Source organism: Hesperophylax consimilis, chromosome 25, assembly GCF_061612785.1.
Source record: "Hesperophylax consimilis isolate HC1 chromosome 25, BYU_Hcon_1.0, whole genome shotgun sequence".
Classification (NCBI taxonomy): domain Eukaryota; kingdom Metazoa; phylum Arthropoda; class Insecta; order Trichoptera; family Limnephilidae; genus Hesperophylax; species Hesperophylax consimilis.
Window position 1 is genome coordinate 4,059,192 of NC_142860.1, and position 23,758 is coordinate 4,082,949.

The window sequence follows — 23,758 nt, forward strand, 5'->3', positions numbered from 1 at the left end:
CATCTATGGGCTAAGTAAGTATCGTAACATTGTGTCAAATACTTATTCATAACAAACCACTGCCATAATAAAAAGTATTACTAATACAGAGAATTTCTGCTTAGTAGCCATGTTTTCAGCATATATCTGAATTTCTGAGGTAATTCGCATTTTTTTATATTGCTTGGTAACATGTTGAATATTTTGGGCACGCTGTATTCCAGGGTTCGCTGTCCGTATTTATTGTTATGTTTTGGTACAAGCATTCCTTCATTTTTTGTGAACCTAGTATTATGTTCATGTTCGACTTTCCTCTTATATTCAGAGTCAGATATATGCTGAATCAATATTTTGTTCCATAATTAGGCCTGTACCGGTAAGACAGTCAAGTTCCGATACAATAATGATTTAATTTAATTTAATTTCGCCTCTGCGAAAATATCTGTTTTGGAACTAGTAATTTAATCATAGAATTTTGTACTAATTGTAGGTAATTTAAGTAAGTTTTGCAAGAGTGTCCCCATTTGGTTATTCCATATCGTTAAGTAGATTCTGCAAGTGATAAGTAAATTATTTGATTGAAATAAAGTAGAAAAATCCCGAACAATAGATTAGATTTAGATTTAGGCTGGAAAGGTCAAAAGGTCTCCCTCTTGACCTTTAGAAAAACCCATCTGCCGCTATGACCTAGATAAACCTCACCACATGGACCCGGGCACCCCTCCTAAGTCACCCAACGTAGCGAACCACTTGGGGTGACCGATGGCAGGGCTGCGGCGGTACCCATACCCGCCTCCGGAATTGAAATGTTTACTTCAGTGGGGGGTTACAGTCCCACTTGTTGCGTGCAATTGGATACTCCCATAAAATAAGAAATAATTTTTAACACCCATTTGAAACAAAATAATTTTGAAACTATTTAAAAACACGTTTAAATTACTTAACTTATCGCTATTACTAACTGCAGATAGGTTTCCTCGTAGGCACTACTCCGTATGGAAAGGTTAATGTTGAAAAAAATCACAAAAAAAGTTTTTACCACGGTACGTCTATACACATTTTTGGTTTGACTAACGATTTAACCTAACACAGGAACTGGAGTCTACTAATCTCGCCAAATATCAATCGGGTAAAACATTAGATAAATACGTATAATATGTCCACGTCTGTGTACGTGATTGCCACCAAAATGTGATAGAATGCATTATCATTGACAACGAGTCTAACTGCCGATTGTCAGTTCGATCGGATGTAGTGAAGATTTGCATTCATTCACTATTGAAAACGAAAGTAAAATTCATAAATGTGTGTTAAAAAATCATTATGAAATAATATTGTTTTAATTTCAATTATTTTTTTTCTTTATTGACCTTTCATACATTTTAACTGTAAGTATCCCAGAGTAAATTGAATTACAAGCAAAAAACTTTATGAACGCTCGTTGAAATTCAAAAACCTACGTGAAATATTTTGACCTTTAATTTTTAACATTTTTCACGTATAGGTCACACAATTATACCTGAGGCGACCAGCGCATACTTGGAATTTCGACATACGCTAGCAGAGTTTACCTGAGGTTTTGGATGAACACGTGACACCTGGGCGGGAACCCGACGCCTTGGATCACTCGCCCACTTGATCATGATGTTCAAAATGTGTTTTTTATGAAGAGGAAGGAGTAATCTTGGCTTTTGAATAGTAACTACTACTTATATAAGTGAGGAAATACAAAAGTCAGCAAGCTATTCCACAGCTTGAGTTCTCATTCTATGTTATCAATCGTGCATAAATGTTTGATTTATTTTTGCAATATTATTCCGTGTTGCGTTTCCTCCTTCTTTAGCCAACGTTTTGGACAGCATTACATTGTTCATCAGGGCAGATGTGTGATTGGCCGTGAACATCTCAAATCATATTGTTTGACTTTTATTTATTTTGTAATCGCGGTGTCCGGAAACTCGTAGTACAAGCAGGAAGCACAAATCACATTGAAAACTCAAAATAACTTTTCGAAATGTTTTCATGTTTTTTTTGGTGTTTAAAAAAAAAATATTTTGGACGAAAAAACGGTTTCAAAAATTTTAAAAACTTATTTTAAAAATAAAATTAGCGGTAAGCACCAAATTTTATTTATCCAGGGGATGAATTGGTAACTTCCCTAAATCATCTCGAAACATCTGAGATTTTATTAAAACGTTTATCAGAATTAATTCACATAGGCCCCGTGGAAAAATCGATTTTCTAGGCCTGTTCATACAATGCGGCAGGCCACGCGCCGATATTTTTTGAACACGGGTTCTTCACTTACGTCGTTATGATTACGACTTTATTTTAGGGTGCGCACCGTTTAGATTTTCTAAAATGGCAATATTGAAAGGACAATATTGAATATTTCCACCATTTTGGCAATGCAGTTCTGCACCGAAACAATCAAAAACAAAATAAAATGAATTCTTGAAAATTCGTCCTTTATTATAACGTCTCTTAATTAAATTTTGCGCGAAGAGCTTTTAAATTGTATTATGAAGGTATTGAGAAATTCGGGTTACATAGCGAGGGGAACTTTGAGCTTCTACAAAGCTCGTATCGTGACAAGCAAATTAATTGAAACGGTACTTACTTCAAGTTCGTGTAATTTCCAATAGATTAGTGATAATCGATTTCTAACGAATATTTACTAATCATTTCTTATGAAACTCGACATTAAATTCTAAATTAATTAAAATAATAGAATGATTTGCCAAGTCGAGATATTTTTCTACTTATTTTGAATAAAGGTTAGTATTATTATTATTAGGCTGTCATTGCCGTTTTTATATTATTTTATAAAAACGACATTTTATTATAAAATTAGTGGTAAACAGTCTACAAGGTTTAAAAATTGAAATACCTGCTGAGTGATTATCAACGCGTGATAATATATCACGATGAAATCAAAAATATTCAGATCTTTATGAACATGTGTTCCGATATCAAAATAATTAATTCGAAATTTACCAATAGTTTTTATGGAAAACTGTTAATTCATTCGTAAGGCCTGCAATCCCGCTTTTAACCAAAAGTTAAAATAATTTGAAGAGTTCTAAATAAATTATTAATAGTCAATTTTCTCCGTATAGCCTACAAAATTTCATTTTGAAGAAGAGTTATTCTCTATTAAAATTATCATACATTATAGTTTTAATATATAAACTAAACTTACAAATATTGAAAAAGATAAGTTTAAAAAAAATAAAATAAAAATTCCGAGCAAATTTGAGTTCATTTCATATTTCACGCAACGACAACCTAAATTGGTGTGTTTTATGATTTCACAAACGAATAAAGAATAATAGGTTTATTATGAGACAAAAAATTTCTGATTCATAGTTAATGTGTCATCGTGAAATACACTTATGATCAAGTCATCAAATTTATTTATTGATTCAGATTGAAGTGACGAATTATATATATGCGAATTAATAGACTTGCTCTAACATGAAATCTAGGTATCATTTCGACGAGATGGAGGCAAACCACGTGACGATATTTTTGGCACCAGAAGGGTTCGAGAATGCTTTAATAAAACGAATAACCAGACCATGCGCAGAAAGTAAAGTTCGCTAAAGTAAGACAAAGGTTTGCAGCGCTGTTCATTGTGGGATTTTTCTGTGCAGGAACTGAATGTTCGTTTTTAAACGAATCGCCTGGCGTAGCGACGCTAAAATTGAGTGACGTGGGTAAATTATAACATATTTATTAACTAAATAGTGTAAAAAAATATTAATTTTTAGTAACATGCCCGAACTTTTGTTTATCCGATTTGGGATATATAGTTTTTAAGGCAGCCAACAATTTGCGCGCCATTGTAAAAAATACTAGTAACTCGTAAGCAAACGGAGAAAAATCAGTACAGATTTTTATCAAGACTCTGTTCAAAATGTGACTGCGTGATCATTTACCAATAAAATATTAATCATTCAAAACATATCTGAACACGTGTTCACGCAATTGTCCTTGTCCAAATAAATATTTATTTATTTTGTAAGAAACAAACAGCTTTTACATAATATACAATGATAGATATAAATATACAAGTTAACTGAAGTCAAGCCACAGAAGTTTCGCTAAAGTTCATTGGAAATGAAGTTTTAATATCTAAAAATTAATTTGGTGTTAAAGGAAGGAGAGAGGAAGAGGAAAATAGGAAGAGGATAGGAGATGCTCCCGATACATTCCATACTCTCATATTAATAATCGATCGTACGCATTACTTCATATCGATATTTCTTTAGGTTATTACCAAAAATGTCAATGCTGTAAAATTTTGTATTATATTGTGCACATATACGAGGAATTGGGGAATTTTTTCGAATGTTTGTTCTACACGAGGGTAGATAAAATAAATCGGATTGTCGGGTTGATCTAGACGGAATATGAAGATTTATTAAATTTGTTAGTACTGGTGAGTTTTTTTTTTAATATTTTTTTTTGTTGTATTTAATAAAAGATTATACTTTTATATACATTATTTAAGAAATGTTTTGACTGCCCAACTAGGTTTATAGTTTATGTGTTTAAAATTTTTTTTTTTAATTCTTTCTATTCTTTCGATATGGGCTTGGTATAAAGGAGTCCAGATCGGTGTATAGTGTTCAAGGTGCGGACGAATATATGAGGTGTAAAGGGAATATAGTGTTTATGTTGTGGAAGGGTTTTGGTATGCGAATTATATATCCCAGCATTTTATTGGCTTTGTTAATGATGTCATCAGTGTGTTGGATAAAGTTTAATTTAACATCCAGTGTTACCACAAGGTCCCTGATATATTTTACTTCATTGATGTGTGTGCAGTTTTGTGTGTATACAAAGAATATTTTATTTGTATTACGTGTAAATGTTAATTTATTGCATTTTGCGATGTTAATAACATAAAAATAAACGATATGCGAAACTATTATTATTTTGAATTACTGATAGTTTTTGATAGTGTCAAATCATTCGTTGTAGGACTCCAGTCCCATTTTGCACAGGAAAACGAATAATTCGACCAGATTTTTAATAAATTAACAAAATTTCAAATCAGCAAGTTTTCTCCATTCAGATTATTACTATTATTTTTTTTTTACTATTCATACATTATTTTACAATATTTCATATTCTAATTCAGTAATGTTGGCCTCACTGGGTTTTTTACCCGTGCTGAGGCCCCCATTTTATAATATAAGAATTTATACATTTAAAAAAAAAAACAACATTCCAATAAAGATAAATTTAAACTAAAAATAAAGATTAAAAATTAAAATAAAATTATCACACTAAAATAAAAATATTAAAAGAGAATGGAAATCGGCATTTATAATGATTTATGTGTTTGTGCGTGTTGCGTGTTTTATATATTTTTTTGTGTTGCGTGTATATGTTTTATTCTTTTATGTTATAGAATTTTGGTAATATTGTCTTTTTTGTTCTTTAATCCATTTTTTTTATTTTGTGTTTGAATTTATTTTTATTTTCCTCAATTTTTGTTTCAAGTGGAAGACTGTTGAATGCTTTAATAGCGTGGTATTTATGGTGTCTTTGTCCAAAGGTAGTGAAATAGTTGTCTGTATATTGTTAGATTCATTTATTGACACATCACCAAAAGTGGGACGGCCACGCTCCCTCCCGCGCTCCGCTAAATTTGGTTTGTTCCCTTTTACCTGATTGGTTTGGATGTCTAGGTACCTACTTCACATTTCCAATAGACAGCATCGTATTACATCAAAAAGCAGAGTTTCTCAAACTTATTTCTACCACCACCGAATTTGAGATTTTAAAAAAGTCTACTGCCCGCCATATTTTTTACTTACCTTTTTAACAATAACTTAACTGAAGGTGGATAGTCCGATAAAGTTTTTCATGCAAGCATTATACAGATATAAATAAATTATTGGTGTTTTATTTAATTTAAAAACTAACTAACATTTATAATAGTCAGCTTTCTTAAAAAATGTTTTGTTATAAGAAAATAAAACTCTTATTATTTAATTCAGCTAGATCGTCGCCCCCCTAGATTTCCTTAATGCCCCCTATTTTTCTTCGAGCCTTCTACTGCCCCCTTCCAGCTCCCCCAAGGGGGCATTATAACCCACTTTTGAGAAAGACTGATCTAGAGCACTAAACAAAACGGTACTTCATCAAACAGATTGGTATCTGCAAGTATAATGTTACTATTGTGTGCACAGATATCATTGGCTGTCCTATATTCCAGTTTCCGTCAAAGGAAGTGATTGTAATTAATATCTGTCTACTGTCACATTTGTGATAATTAGCGATCAACCTAAAGCCCGGCCTAATTTGGCAAGCCTTGGACTATTTCACTGTAGTCTGCTTAAGAAAAATATTTGAAAACCATGACAATAACTTTATTTTTTTTTTGTTTTATTTAACTCGATTGTTTGACGTTTCACCTGTCTGTAAATTTGTTTGTGTGTTACGAAAATCTGCCGTATCCACTTTATTATTCAAGCAAGCCTTACTTTGTCTAGATGGCTAACTTTGACTATGGTTCAGTAAAGATTATTTTGTCAAATTTGAAATCGACTAGATGGCTTACTTTGACTATGGTTCAGTAAAGATTCGTTTGTCAAATTTGAAATCGACTATATGGCTTACTTTGGCTATGTTTCAGTAAAGATTCTTTTTTTTAATTTGAAATCGACTAGATGGCTAACTTTGACAATGGTTCAGTAAAGATTCGTTTGTCAAATTTGAAATCGACTAGATGGATAACTTTGACTATGGTTCAGTAATGATTCGTTTGTCAAATTTGAATTCGACTAGATGGCTTATTTTGACTATGGTTCAGTAAAGATTCTTTTGTCAAATTTTGAAACGTCGTGTTTTGTTTACTTTTTTTTCGCACTTTTTTTCAATATTATGGTACCTACCTGTCTGAAGAAAATTAAAAAAAGTTTTTTTGTTTAGATAGTTACGTGTCTTTGGAGTAATAGCAAAATAATTAATTTGTGAGTACCTAGGTATTAATTCACTTCCCGACATCCGATCGTGCTGAAACTCGGCTCGTTGTTGATGACAATACATTCTACACTTTTAGTGGCAATCACTTACACACGGAGAATACTTACTTATACGACATATTGTTAATTTATTGAAAACTGATCAAATTATTCATTTTTACGGTAAAAACGGGACTGGACGCCTCTAACTATTAGTAAAGTAAGAACATATTATAGGGAAGGCGGAACACTTGTTCTTCAAAATAATAATAGTTCCGCATCTTGTCGAATGTATTTATTCGGAAAAGGGCACATGCAAGAACACGTGTTCAGATATATTCAGAATGACTAATATTTTATTGGGAAATTATCATGCAGTCACATTTTTACCAGTATCTTAATAAAAAAGACGTATTAATTTTTATCCGAGCACACACGGGCATATGAGCATTTCTATGAAATCGTATGACATTACAGCAATTAATATACAAATTACATGTCGGTCCTACCCGATCGGCATTTGGCAAGGTCGATAGAGTTGTCGACTTCAGTTCCTGGGTAGGAAGGTTCAATCCACAGTAAAAAAAAAAATAGATGTACAGAAAACGACATTCGATTTTTAAAAGGGATATTGTTTTTTGTAGCGATGCTAAAATAAAACTTAATAACGGTTTAATGAGTTAAGATACAATGCTTCGAAATATGAATATCTGGCATTAATTTTAGTATCCCTTTGATACATCATGTCTAATCAAATTGATTGCAAAGCTTTGTTTTGCTCTTGTGTTACATAGTGTCAAAAACAGAAGCAATCAATAATACATCAGTAACCTATCGATACTGACTTTGTTTATCATACTAAAATATCCAAATATGTGATATATTATTAACCACGTTTTTAATGCATTATAAGAAGTAAGCCGAAGTATTCTTGTTGCTTGGTTTTGAAATGACAATAATATGCATAGTTCCTATTGGAATGTCATAGTACTTACCTATCTCCAAACAACAACTTGCTTTAAAAGAATTTGAAATTTAGAACAATAGCAAGAACACTGAAATTCGAGTGCATTTGTTTGGAAAAAACATAGAAGAAGTATTAAAGCCATGCACTACGTCGTAAAATATTTTAAATCGAGCCGCTATCAATAACACCCCTTACGTAAATGACGATAAGGTTTAAATTCCCGCTTAAAACCATCCCCCTGTGTTGATTTATGCAAGAAAAAAAGATGGTCAAAAAGTGCCTTTTATTTTATTTTGTGGATGTTCAGGCATAAATATTTTTAAAAAAATCCGATCATTTTACAAATAAATTAACTTGCCACATTTTACAATTAAATCATAACCGAAAATGGGTTCGTAAGTAGGAGATTTTGAACATTAAAGCAGTTTTCATAGGCCTTATACATATTTTTTTCTGAGCTTATAAAAAGATTTATCTGAAAAATACTCGATCCTTTCAAAGGCCAAGATGTATTCTACTCGCAGTATTTAATTAAAGCATCTGAAACATTTCTAGGTGACCAAATTTTCAAACCAAAACACATGATTTTTCATTACCACGTGGTGCATCGCCTTAAAGTACTTGAAGCAAGTTGTTGCTGGTTATCGTGTATATAATCTTTAAAAAGATGGACTATTTTGGAAATGCTTAATATCGTTTAATTACTCATTCGATGTGTTGTGGCGACAATTACCTCAAGGTATCGCGGTGTGCTGCTTCTTGGTAAGTGATTGGTCATCCCTCATTTTCCTTTTTTCATACTTTGTTTTATCTTTATAGGTATGATCACCCAATTTCAACAAACATCATTCATTTCGTAGTCGTTTTAAATTGATTTAGAGTCCATAATTCGTGTACATCTAAAGCTGTAATTCAGAGGCAGTTTCAAATGCAACACTAGTGGTGTGTGGACTGCACCAAACTAAATATATAAATATTATGGATTCAGAGTCAACAGAAAAAGCTATGGAAGGTGTTATTAGGCAATTGCGTCTCTGTATGAGGGAAGCTTTGCATGTATTAGGGTAAACGATAGTTTTACTGGTGGTTTTATATCACAAAAGGTGTTAAACAGGGCTGCGTAATGTGATCGTGGTTATTCAGTCTATATATTGATAATTGTGTAGGGTAAATTATAGGGAGTTTACATCTCCCGAAAATAATAACAACATTATTTTTACCTACATTCATGTGAGACTGGTATCACTGTGAACCTGCGCGCGATACCTCGCGCGGAAAATATTTAATTCTCTCTCCAGTGGTCTAGCCGCCGGTTTAGCCCTAAATCTCCTCTAACGCACGCGATCGGTTTTGTTCATAAAATTATTGTAACGTGAGTTTTGTTAAAATAAAAACAAAATTGAAAATATCCGAATTCTCATTTTTACACACCGAGGATTGGAGAACCGCAGAATCACTCAACCAACGACCCATTTAAATTGGCGATAATCACAATCCTCCAAAATTGTATGAAAAAATTGAAAGAGGTGGGATTGGGCACGAATTTGAGTAATCTGATAATATTTTACCTGTTGTATGCTAATGATGCGGTACTGATTGCTAACAGTATGAAAGATCTACAGTCTTGCGTGTCTTGGATGAACGAAGTACCTATGTATAAAGAGTATGTAAGTAAGTCAAAAGTCATTGTGTTTAAAAGAGAGAGTACCAAAACAATGTGCACTATACCTTGTTGTTAATGATGAATACTTGGATCAGGTAGATGAGTTTGTGTATTTAGGAAGTATGTTTATGAGAGATGGGAAGGCTGACAGAGATATTGAAAGAAGGGTAAGGGCATCCTTAACTGAAGTATTTTGTTTGACTGGAATTAGTGGAGAGGGGGATAAGATGGGGAAAAGGAAGGTGGGAAGTACCTGACTATAGATCTGGTCACCAAGCCATCTTCAGCAACATTTCAATTGTGAATAGTGGTCAAACACCAGGGTGATTCTGAGATTTATTCTACTCTGGAACGTGCCGCAATATACCAGATATCGTTTTAAGTGAATGGACACAAATTCATTAAACAAAATTTACTTGCGCATGCCGGGATTTGAACTTGTGACTTTCGGATTGCTAGTCGAGAGTAAATAATAATTCCTTTGGCGGTTCAACATGTTGGGTTCTGCAAGTCAGATCCAGCGGAAGGCCTGTAATACCTACATTATGAAATGTTGTGTTATACAGATGCGTACATATGCGAGGATTTTTCTAATGTTGAATCTGAATCTGTATGTGTCGACGTAGCTGTAGGCATCACCCTCTAATATATGTTTTTGCGTTCCCCCACCCAACCTGTTACCCAACTACCTGTCCCTTTCTGACAGTGTGGAATACCTACATCAGTGACAATCGCAACAATGTATTTATACCTGGTAAGTCTGTTAAGAAAACCGGTAAAGTGAACATTTTCTCTCAGTGTGTATAATATCGAATCTATTACGGAAACCTTGTTTATTGACTCAGTCCCTCAGGTCCTCAGGGCCAGAATATCGATTCGCAACAAGAAGATTCCATTTACCTTTCCTATTCAACCACATAAGTACATTCGTTCTCCTGTGTAGAGTTAATATATTAAAAATAAATTAAAAACTTCGTTCAAATGTTCAGGAAGGTGTCAGTTCAAATTTATCAAAGGAATTAGGGAGTTTTATTCATTTTTTACATTTATGTTACGCTTTATGATAAATTGTTCGCTTGATTTAGAAAATGACTAGCATAATATTTTAACTTTCTTGAAAGATGGCGGAAAGGAAAGGCACTGAAGTTTTTATATTAATTTTCACCAGAGGGCGGCGCAATCAATTTCTAAATTTAAATGCTTTCCAAGTTTCGGCAGAACAAATTTTCACGGTGTTCCTAAAATATCAAATGTTTTCTGAAAGAGTAGGAATCTTTTAAAGCTGACGATATAATATACTAGTCATGATTTTAAGGAACTAACATAGATGTTTTTCATTTTGTTAGAAAAAAATCTGAATCTATTCTCTACTCATCTAAAGCTGAGGAGTTTTAAATGGTAGATGGTATAAACTCACACGAATTTTATAAATAAGAAAAATATTTGAGCGACCAATAATTACAAAAAATGTATAAATAATCAAAACTGTATTACCTCTCTGGCCTCTGACATATTGACCGTTATATTTCTTAAACAATTTGTGTGTAAGTCCGCTTTGCAATAAAATCCAAAAAAATTTCGAATATTAAAAACTGGTTTTGAAATATGTTCACAAATTTTATTTATAAAATAAAACAATTATTTCGTTTAAAACCACCATTTTTTATTAATTTATTGACCGGCCGGTTTCGTTTAGCTCAAACATCATCAGGGTGCAAATAAATATTAGTAATTGTAGGTTAATACTAATAATTAAATAAGGTTAATAAAAGTTTATCAAATTAATTAAAGGTTAAAATAATAATTAATTAGGTTTATTATAAAGTTGATACTAGTAATGTTTATCAAATTAATACTAGTAATTCTAGGTTAATACTAGTAATTAAATAAGCTTAATAATAGTAGTGTTTACCAAATTAATTCTAGGTTAATACTAGTAATTAAATAAGGTAAATATTAGTAATTTTTATCAAATTAATTAATTAATTCTATCTAGTATACAAGTATTAATTTGCACCCTGATGATGTTTGAGCTAATTGAAACCGGTCGGTCAATAAATTAATAAAAAAATCGTGGTTTTAAACAAAATAATTGTTTTATTTTATTAAATATGCCAAACTACAAAGTACAATAATACAAATTTTATTATGAGAAAAAAAACATATAATGAACATGAAAATGTTGTAATTTTGTATGCAAATACAAAAATGGCTCACCTTACAATATTCTCGTCAAAACACTGACATTAAAATTACTGATACAAAATATCATTTTTTTTAAATGTTTTATAAATATTACAGTCACATAGTTTTTAGGTCTTTCGAAATAAAAAAATCAGAAAGATTCGCATTTTTTTCTCAAATTGCGGAGTTCACTTCTCCCGAAAAGAACAATAATATTTACAGTTCCCCACATTCACGTGCGACTGGTAACATTACAACCTCGCGCGCGATGCCTCACGCGGAAATCATTTCATTCCCTCTCCAGTGGTCTCAGCCGCCGGTTTAGCTCTAAATCCCCTCTAACGTACGCGATCTGTTTTGTTCATAAAATTATTGTAAGGTGAGTTTGTTAAAATAAAAACTAAATTGAAAATATTCTAATTCTGATTTTACACACCCCGGGTAATCACTTCACCTTGGATTCTGCGGATTGGAGAACCACAGAATCATTCAGCCAACGTCCCATTTAAATTGGCGATATTCACAATCCTATAAAGTTTCGTATAAAGCTTGGTGCTTTTTCTTTCCAACAAAGTTTGGTACATGTTTTTAATTATGGCGGTAAGGGAGATTCAACGTTTTCCGTCAGACCATTTATGTTGTTACAAAAGTGAACAAATTGACTCTAGGGGTTATACCTGTTTGTTTACAAAACCAAACAAATTAGCCGGAGAAGTTAAGGGTGTGTGTAAATAAATTCATAATCTGCTTTTCTAAAGGTGGCGCTAATTTAATTATTTTAGTAAAAAACACTTTTCGCAAGTTATTCTTTAAAATATTATGAAGAATTATTATATAAAAGCGCCAAATGAAAAAACAGCCTTGTTGGCATAAAAACTCAATTGTTTCAAGAAAGGCAAACATATACAGGATTGGAATGAATCACCGATACAATATTGTGTTTATATGACTTTGTGACTACACGGACAAAACTAAATAATATATTCATATTCATATTGCGTAAGGACGCAAACAAATAATTCATCGGAAGATTTAAAGCTTACCTTGCAAAAAGTGTTTTTTTGTAAAATAATTAAATTAACGCCATCTTTAAAAGAGCATATTATGACTTTTATTAAGTTTATCTGTAAACCGCATAATTGAAACTTTGTAAAAGGGTGCCATTTTATACAATTCTCCTTTAAATGCTACTTAAGACAGTATTTGCGAAGAGATTTTTGCTAATTTAAATAAGTAAAGTTTTAAATAATATTTTTTCTCCTGATAATAATAATGTTTTTTTTTAATATAAGCGCGCTCCTCCTAACATCCGTTCTTACGTTCCTTCCTTTGAAGCCATTTTTTCATTATTTTTGAACGCTTACTACGGACTATTAAAAGTTTTAAATTTTGTAAATACAGCATGAAAAAGTGAGTTAGATTCCGACATTTAAAAAACTTGTATTTTTGGCAGCTGATTCAAAATGCAAATGTTTCCTCTCCTGCCCTCTTAGCACGAACACAACGATAAACGCTTATCGATAATCTCTAAAACTGGTAATCGTTCTTGACCACAACTGCAGTTCTCCAACTAACAATCATGTCGACTAAATTAGCGCAATTTGTATTCACTCGTATTTTACTATGACTGTCAATAACGATCATGTATGTAAATGCGCTTTTGTCGTTAATTCTAAATAAATGAAAAGAAATTATGTAAAATAATAATTACCGACAATGTCGACAAAAGTTATCGATATTCTTGTGTTAGGATTGTTGGAACCAAGCGCATCATTCGTTTTCATGTATGCAGTGCATTTTCTTTATACAGCCGAGCCACTTAAATAATAATAAGTCATTTTAAATACATTTAGGATTACGAAAGATTTTTTTAAATATTTGTGTTGAGGGATTAGTAGGATTTATAGGTCCAATTAAAAATTCTACTGAGCCGAACCCTCTGATATGAAAATATCTGGAGTCGGTGAATTATTTTCCCATTTGATCTCTGGTGATTTGACGTGTTTGTTTTTTTGTATTATTTTTTATTATATTATGCTTATATAATGCATTTGCATAATGTGGATTGACTAGATGATCATTTGTGAAAAAGTGTGTGGAAGGGTTTAGTTTTTCCTGTGGGGAAGATTTAACCAGGACAAAAAGTCGGAAGTTATAATAAGTGTTTATTCCGGTACGTGGGGAGGTTAGTGCAGTCCCACACATTTAATATAGAGATACAAAAAATATGATCAAAAACAGAACAATAAAAAAAAACAGATGAATTGTGCATAAAACAGAATAAAATGTTAAAAATAATAGAAATTTGAAGCCTTTAGAATTTCAAAACAAATTTTATAATATATTTTTTTTCTTTTTTATCATTTCCAGGCAAGGCAGGTGTCGGCAACCGTTTCGACGACAACCGCCTGACGCTGCGGATACATCGAGGCAGGGGCGGCGGGGGCAGGCGTGGGCCCCAGGGCAGTCCACTCAGCACGGGGTCGGCACACAGCACCACCACGTCACTGGGAAGTGCTTCGCCGGAGAGAATTCACAGGTGAGGGTGTGGATGAAAAGGTGTTTTTGTGTGTAAATTCCGCACTTATGTTGCACTTCAAATTATTGGTAATCTTGTTTAAAATGGGATTGCAGACCGTTTCCTGATAAATTTAGATGAAGAATATTAGAAAACCTTTTTATTCATTCGTTAAGGCCTGCATTCTTGTTTTGAAACCAACGATTTGAAGAGATTCTTAATATTACTCATTTTTCTTCGAGTGGGAGTAGATGAAGATGAGGTAGAGGAAGGTGGGTAAATACCTAGCTATTCAGGTCTGGTCATCAAAGCTATATCAAGCAAATTTTGTATGGTGGTCTTACATTATGGCGATAATGAGAGTATCTTCCACTTAGGGGTGAAACATAATACCTCAAGAATATAACATGAAACTTGAGAGGGTGAAACAAAAATATATGAAACTGGCGATTTTCATTTCAAATTTATAATGTCTTCCTTGAATTAACTTCCTCGAATTCTTCAGTCATGCGTCGCTAGCTTCATTCAGGCACTTCACATAACGCACGTGAGCTGTTCCCAGTGATAAAAATAAAAATTAAGCAGTCAAAAGGACAAATAAAACTGTACGAAATCAATTATGACTTTAATAATATACTTTTCCACCAATGTTCTAGTTGTTATAATCGTACTTGCTAGTTGGGAACGGCTAGTGTGCATCGTATGGAGTGCCTGGACATAGCTATTAAATAATCCACCCCCTAGAGCCTATCCAAAGTCACAACACGACAATCAACACTGTTTATCATCAAAGTCCATCACAAATCAGGCCTCGGATACCCCTGGAGCCTTAAATAGTACACAGGCGCTCGCAGGCAGTTAGCGACCGAAGCAGAAGAACAATAGAACAAGGGATGAAAATTTCTCCGTTGAAATACACGAATCTTCAACTACCCTCTACGGGCACCCTAAATAAACAACCCTAATGCATGCCAAACTATGCTAATTTACTGCTGTACCGAATACCGATGTGGATTGCATGTGATGTTGTTTGTATTCGTCAGTTAGCATCTATTATTTGTAATGTATTTATTTGCCTTTTGAATATTGGCTCTTTATGTTTGTAATATTAGAATAGTCAAAATACTATCTTTTAGGAAATAAGATAAAAAGAATTTGGCATTCTCAGACTATAAAAATATAACCATTCGTTATTTCGGCTACTGGCATTATACCTAGCTCTCTCATTAAAAATTTAGGCGTGTTAGATCTATCAAAAAAAATTATATACACAAAGATGCAAAAGTCGGTCATTTTGAATACATGTGCTATTATGAAAGATTTTTTTAATATTTATGCTGAGAGATCCGTAGGATTTATAGGCCCTGTTAGAAGTTCTACCGAGCCGAACCCTCTGATATGAAAATATCTGGAGTCGGTGAATTATTTTCCCATTTGATCTCTGGTGAGTTGACGTGTTGTTCTTGTATTGTTTTGCATTTATTTTGCTTATATAATGCAATTGCATAATTTGGATTGACTAGATGATCATTTGTGGAAAAGTGTGTGGAAGGGTTTAGTTTTTCCTGTGGGGAAGATTTAACCCGGACATAAAGTCGGAAATATAAAAAAAACATATGAAATAAGTGTTTTTTTGTTTGTACTCTATAGACTCAAAAACTACTGAACCAATTTCACTGAAAATTTCAAAGTTTGTTCTTATTATTGTTAGAAGTGTTAAGAGAGTTTTTTTAATGGTACAAGAGGTCGGGGACGCCCGAGGAAAACTAATCGCATCACCTCTGCTCTGGAATGAGATACGGAGTGGAATTAAAGTCGATATAATGTAATTTTTTAATAGTAACAGTGTGATATATAGTAGTGAATGCTAAAAATAGTTGGGGATGTCCAAGGAAGACCTGGCACGATCAAGTGAAACAAAATCTTATGAAAGTAAACTTTTCAATTCTTTAGAATAATGCTATCTCTATATGAAACTTCGAACTAACCATTGTTATAATTACCTTGTTTTGTTTATATATATCTACACCAAAAGTACTTAGCTAGTGGTGGAATTTACTTTGAAAAACTGATAATAGTTTATTTGACATATAATTTCCAGAGAGAAAAAACTGCGCAAATTTCATAACGCCAAAACTCAACGTTGCCAAGTTTTGTCTTGGCAATTCGATTAAAAATTTTGTGTATAAAATGGATCTCATCAAAACTTTTATATGTAAATAGAAACAATTTTCAATTGTCATCTTTGGGGATGCTATATGGAGGGTCTTTTTAGGAAAAGGAAGGTGAGGAAGTTTTGGGAAGGAAAAAGATGTGAGGGGTGGGTAGGAATCTGATGGTCAATGTGTCGAGGAGTGTCGGACGTATGGATTCATTATTAACCCGGGCACCCCTGCTAATTCACCAGACGTAGCGAACACTTGGAGAGACCTATGGCATGGGTGTTGCTTATCCAATAAATGGTTCCCATATCTGCATTCTAAATATATTATTATTGTGGAAGTAAGCAATAAAATAGTTCCAAAATCATAATCATATTATTTTTTTTTATTTTTTTTTTTTTATTTATATTTGGATATTTTTTTTATATTTGGATATTTTTTTTATTGTTATTGGATATTTTTATTTACAGAATAAAAATATCCAACAACAAAGATACATTATACAATCATAATTGCCTAATTAGCGATTTAAATTTAGTAATGCTCAGGTGGAAAATGTCGATGTCAGAGGCTAGTGAGTTTAGAAGGCCTATCATTCTTCCGAGAGGCATTGCTGATGGTAAGTTAGTCCTACATCTCGGAAGAATGAATGGTTTGTGTCTACGCGCTCTTGCGAAGTTATCAGGGACGTAAAATAAAATTTTATTCAAAATTTCTGTATTGTTGATGTGACCGTTTAACAAGTTATAGGCCATCATCAGCAACGCAGCTTTCCGCCTGTTGACAAGACTATCGATACCTAGCATTCCGGAAAGGAAGGCTGATGGGTATAAATAGGGATAGTACCCGAAGTCTCTAAGATAAAGATAACGTAGAAACTTCTTTTGTACTTTCTCTACCATAGAAGTGTACGTTGCATCCCCTGGTCCCCATATTATTGAGCCACTTTCCAAAATACTACGTACTAGGCTAAAATATAGCAAGCGAACCACGACAGAGCTGCAGAAATGCCTGGAGTTACATATCACAAATCCAAGCATTCTCAAAGCCCTGCTGCATATCGTTTCAATATGAACGTGAAATTTTAAGTGTGGGTCAAAGGTTATTCCCAAATCTTTCGGTTCAGAAATATTTTTAAGAGAACATTGGGACATCCTATAGTATTATCATACATTATCGGTTGGTTATCAGTTGAAACACGTTTATTAGTAAGGCCTAAACTCTTTGCCTTTTATTCAAGATAAGTTTAATTTATTGGTCACAATGAAACAGATTCCTATTATGGTGATTCAATGATTGATGATTCGATCTTGTAAATGTCTATTTAAAAAAAGAAACATGTAATTTAAAAATAAATAAATACGTACACCAAAAGAATATCGTATAATCAGTATAATCACTCCATCTAAAAGTCACCATCAAAATACAAGACAATTCACCGATATGTACAAAAATACAATAATTAAATATTAATTTATTTTACAATTCACTGATGGAATTATAAATAAGTCTTCCACAAGAGTCGAGACAAAAGCTTGTCCTTGAATACCAATTTTTTATTCGATTTCTTATTCTGTTATCTTTATAAAATGTTATTAAATTGAAGCTGGAATATAAGAGGCCATTACCGGTATTTCACCCCTCCGAAAAAATGATGAAATAAAAGATTTTTCCATTAATTTAATTGGCATCCATTATTATTGACATTCTAGTTATTTCTTGATAAAATGCGAGGTACAGTAACATCTCGTTTAGCGAAGAAGATCATTATTAAAATTATTTAGATAGAAAATAATAAAATAAACTGAACGAAACATTATGTTATTTAATCACCTTTAGTTAAGAATCTAGGCTACGAATTCGGAGGTCGCGGTTTCAATTACCGACGCAAATTATTAGTGGGGAGAGGGAAGGAGAGGAAATTCTGGGAAGGAAAAGGGTATGAGGGGTGGGTAGCAATCTGGGGATCAGTGTGTGTTGGATCGAGATAATCCTGCTAGATAGGTCAAAGGTCTCCCTCAACCAATCATCCCCTACCCGGTCGGTAGCCGCCAAGACCTAGACAAACCTCACCCCTGCTAAGTCACCAAATCTAGCGAACCACTAAGGGCGATCTATGACAAAGGTTTTGGTTATTATTATGGTATATTATATAGTAAAAAAATATGTGTAAACCCCACCGAATGGTTCTAATAAATGATTCCCGGGGCGGCGGTACCTACCTCTCAAATTGAAAAATTAAATATTTTCATACAGTATTTTCGCAGTAGATAGTATCACCCTAGTAAAAGACGGCCACATAGAATCGAAAATTTGCTTGAACAGACGCTTCTCTACCGTTATTTTTCTCTTTCATCTTCAATCTTTGCACTATTGGAGATGCCATAATCCTACTGATTCCAGAGATTTGGAACTGTAACGCGGTTCTCATAAAGAATAAAATAATATGAAAATTCTGTAATGCATTCACGCTTCTTTTTCATAATCCATGACATTTGACACAAATAATTTTCTCGTAAAAAACGATAATAATTTACGTCATGCTTGTAATCTCTGAGAAGTTAATTTAACATCAGAAACATTGTTATTTTTATCAAACAATGAAAACGCTTGAATTTTATATTGCGATAAATATCATTGCTTTGTATTCAGGTCACACAATATCGTATTGTAATAAATTATATATATTTTTTTTTAATATTATTTCACGTAATTTTTACAATGTTAGCCAAAAATGGGTGACAAAGGAATTTCACGGATCGCTTAGTGTCCCTAGAAATGACTAAAAACTGGGAATTTTTCGCAAAATTCCTGGCATTTTTTCGAAAATGCGTGGGACGAAGAAGTATGCTACATGAATAAAGTCGTTCGAAAATAAAGCAAATATTTTTTTGTAATCGTAATCATTTTAGAACAAGCTCAGATTTACAAATCAGAGAAAAAACACGGCTCAGCCAGAATTACTCAAAAACGTGAACAAAAAAGTTATGCCTAATGAATTCAATATTAAATTGTTACCTTAAAATTTATTCAAGTTTAAGTGAATGTTTGTGTAAATAGTATTTGTCCTAAAGCCACTGTACCAAAGTGTATTTCAAAATGGACTTTAAAGTAGCTTTTTATTTTATTATTTTTAAAACATTACAAATTAATAATAATTAGGATAATATAAATACGTTTTTAGTACCAATTTTATGTTTATATTTATATAAAGTAACCGGTTTCGGTTCGCGCTGAACCTTCATCGGGTTTATTTAAAAACATATTTAATAAATAACAGAATTACAGTGTATTTATAGGTAAGATGGAAGAGGGAGAGAGAACATTATCTTTCGTGGGGCGCGAGAGGGAGAAAAGGAAGAGAGAGGGATAATTCTCCAAAATAGGACAATGAGAACAATACTTAGACGAAATAGATAGTCAAAAGTAAATAAAATGTTAAAGGAACTAAATTGGCTAGCGGTGAAACAGATGTTGACCTTGAACACGATGATATTTGTACATAAAATAGTAAACAACTAACAAATATTTTTCAAATAAAATTGTATGCAACAAGGACATAAACAAACATAAAACAAGGAGGTGCAATGAAATCAGGCTACCAAAAAATGACAAGTCGAATACTCAGAATAGTATATTATATAAAGGGATGAAATACTATAATGCGCTGCCGGAAAACCTAAAGTCTGCACCAATTGGAAGGTTTAAGATATTGTGTAGGAGCCACATGAAGCAAGAAAAAATATAGTATATTTACATGTTAAAATTAATTGGTAATTTGTAACCTTAAATTTACAAATTATAAAAATAAAAGTAGAAGGGGAGCAGGGGAGGGGAATGTATTTAAAATGGAGCTTTGATAAGTCATATTGTTTATTTAGTAGTAGAAGCATTTTATTTCCGCACACTTTTCCACAAATGATCATCTAGTCAATCCACATTATTCAAGTGCATTATATAAGCATAATAAATACAAAACAATACAAGAACAACACGTCAACTCACCAGAGATCAAATGGGAAAATAATTCACCGACTCCAGATATTTTCATATCAGAGGGTTCGGCTCGGTAGAACTTCTAACAGGGCCTATAAATCCTACTGATCTCTCAGCATAAATATTCAAAAAATCTTTCATAATAGCACATGTATTCAAAATGACCGACTTTTGCATCTTTGTATATATAAATTTTTTTGATAGATCTAACACGCCTAAATTTTTAATGAGAGAGCTAGGTATAATGCCAGTAGCCGAAATAACGAATGGTTATATTTTTATAGTCTGAGAATGCCAAATTCTTTTTATCTTATTTCCTAAAAGATAGTATTTTGACTATACTAATATTACAAACATAAAGAGCCAATATTCAAAAGGCAAATAAATACATTACAAATAATAGATGCTAACTGACGAATACAAACAACATCACATGCAATCCACATCGGTATTCGGTACAGCAGTAAATTAGCATAGTTTGGCATGCATTAGGGTTGTTTATTTAGGGTGCCCGTAGAGGGTAGTTGAAGATTCGTGTATTTCAACGGAGAAATTTGCATCCCTTGTTCTATTGTTCTTCTGCTTCGGTCGCTAACTGCCTGCGAGCGCCTGTGTACTATTTAAGGCTCCAGGGGTATCCGAGGCCTGATTTGTGATGGACTTTGATGATAAACAGTGTTGATTGTCGTGTTGTGACTTTGGATGGGCTCTAGGGGGTGGATTATTTAATAGCTATGTCCAGGCACTCCATACGATGCACACTAGCCGTTCCCAACTAGCAAGTACGATTATAACAACTAGAACATTGGTGGAAAAGTACATTATTAAAGTCATAATTGATTTCGTACAGTTTTATTTGTCCTTTTGACTGCTTAATTTTTATTTTTATCACTGGGAACAGCTCACGTGCGTTATGTGAAGTGCCTGAATGAAGCTAGCGACGCATGACTGAAGAATTCGAGGAAGTTAATTCAAGGAAGACATTATAAATTTGAAATGAAAATCGCCAGTTTCATATATTTTTGTTTCACCCTCTCAAGTTTCATGTTATATTCTTGAGGTCTTATGTTTCACCCCTAAGTGGAAGATACTCTCATTATCGCCATAATGTAAGACCACCATACAAAATTTGCTTGATATAGCTTTGATGACCAGATCTGAATAGCTAGGTATTTACCCACCTTCCTCTACCTCATCTTCATCTACTCCCACTAGAGGAAAAATGAGTAATATTAAGAATTTCTTAAAAACGTTGGTTTCAAAACTGGTAATCTTTTAGTAAATGACTCATAGTTATTACAATGTCGGAACACGTGTTCACGATACATTTTCTTCATTATATTTTATCAATGCAAATGCTCATGCATAAACACGTGATCCGATATATAAGGAATTAACCAAAAAAATATCAGGAATCATTTTAAAAAGCACTGAAAGCACTTCTAATATTAATCTTCATTATATCGTTGTAGAATTCCTGATTAATAAATATAATTTATCTTCAAAAATATTAATTGCAGGTGTGTGTCTGTCTTGTGTAACTCAGGAACTCGGATTTACTTTGAATTTAAGTGTCATTATCAAAATTAGAACTGACTGTGTAAAAAAATGTAATATTGATTTTTTTACAGAAAAATATTTGAATTGTGGAATTAAATATCCCGTGGCTTATGGCTCGGGTCTGCTCTAGTATTTAAAATAATCCCTAAAGTGATAACCAAAACATCTGTTTTTATTTAATCATCGTATAATATAATATATTGATTATTTTATTGCCATATAGGGGTCGTTTAACTTGTCTCAAATGATTTATGCCTTAGGGATTTTCTACTCTTAACCTTATGTGAGAAACACCCTAGCTTTAAAAGTAAAGTTAATTTTACCAGTATGAAGATTTTCTTATTAAAGATAAAGCGACCCGGTTCCAAATAAATAATTGATATTACCATGCTTTTTGCACAGGGCCATCAACTTTTTTCTTCGTTTTTGCTTATATTGTTTTTCTTATCTTTTCCAGGTACTCCAACCAGCGAAGAAGTCACGAGAAGATAAAGATCTCAGTTTCTTACCCATCCAACGAACAGATTTGTCCTGCCAGGAGCCCCGGAAGTCCTCCGGCTCTCTACGCGGTTCACTACTGCACCCCTGGTGGCCAGGAGTTGACTTCTTCAGCCCTCTACAGGGGCAGAGACAACCATCTCAGGGTCACGGGTCAACGGATGTCAGGGTCAAGGATCTCCAGAAGATCATCCAGTTGCGATTCCAGTTCTGTCACCCAGGAAAGAGACCTCAGTCCCTCACCATCCTCAGCGCTTTTTGAAGACCTCAACAAGCCGAAAGCTCAACGCAAAATGGGGAAAAGAAACATCAAGGCACAAGTTAAAAGATTTAGAATGGAAACCAAAGCTGCCAAGACTCTTGGTATCATTGTTGGAGGTTTCATCTTTTGTTGGCTGCCTTTTTTCACTATGTACGTTATTAGAGCTTTCTGTGAAGAATGCATCCATCCTCTAGTATTTTCTATCTTGTTCTGGTTGGGGTATTGTAACTCAGCTATCAATCCGTTGATTTATGCCTTGTTTTCTAAAGACTTTAGGTTCGCTTTTAAGAGAATCATCTGCAGGTGTTTGTGCAATAGACAAACTTCTGGAGGCACTTCTAGAAGAGGTTCTGATGGATCTCAAATGAGGGCTTGTAGAAGTCCCAGTTACAACCCTCAAGCTCCTAGCAATTCTTTAGGGGAAGATTCAGACCCCGCTGTTGAAGGATCGGACTCCAGGTGACGTACGGAAAATGTGCATCTCTGCGAGAAGCCCAATGGCTACGTGGCCAACGGATCCTTCAAGTGGAACGGCAAATCCAGAAGGGAAACTTCAGGACAAAGTTTGAAAGAGCAAAAACAGCAATATAATCAAACAGTCCTAAAATATACATCCGCCTCCAAGAACTCCGATCATTACGAAGAGTTCAAAGGAAAGAGAGAGCCGTTCGTGTTTTCTGACGGAGTCCCATCTCCTACAGACACAAAACACCACAAGAAGATACAGAACCTTATGTTGAAAGACAACTCTTCTATGATGTTGAAAATAGATGAAAGGGGAGAATTGATGTCGTCAAGGAATAGTCTTTCATCCAGAAATGATGAAGATTTAGATAATGATGAAGGAGGCTTCATCAGTAAAGGAACAAAGCCTAATGAAGAGATCAAATCGCTTCACGAAAAAGCCAGTTGTGAGGTTCGTGGAAAAGACTGTGACGTTATTCTACTAAAGAAAAGATTTGCGGTTTCTTCGACTAAAGCTGAAAACG

The 23,758-nt window shown here is 33.4% G+C and overlaps 1 protein-coding gene across 1 annotated transcript in view; it reads left to right on the top strand.

Annotated features, from left to right (window-relative positions):
- The window catches only part of Oamb (Octopamine receptor in mushroom bodies), a 246,237-nt gene extending 222,999 nt beyond the window's left edge, over positions 1-23,238 (top strand). Inside the window, exons 4-5 of the mRNA XM_089646902.1 lie at positions 14,144-14,312; positions 22,467-23,238. Coding sequence (XP_089503028.1) covers positions 14,144-14,312; positions 22,467-23,232 — 935 coding nt within the window. The 3' untranslated portion in view covers positions 23,233-23,238. The remainder of the gene's footprint in view (positions 1-14,143; positions 14,313-22,466) is intronic.
- Positions 23,239-23,758: the final 520 nt, after the last annotated feature.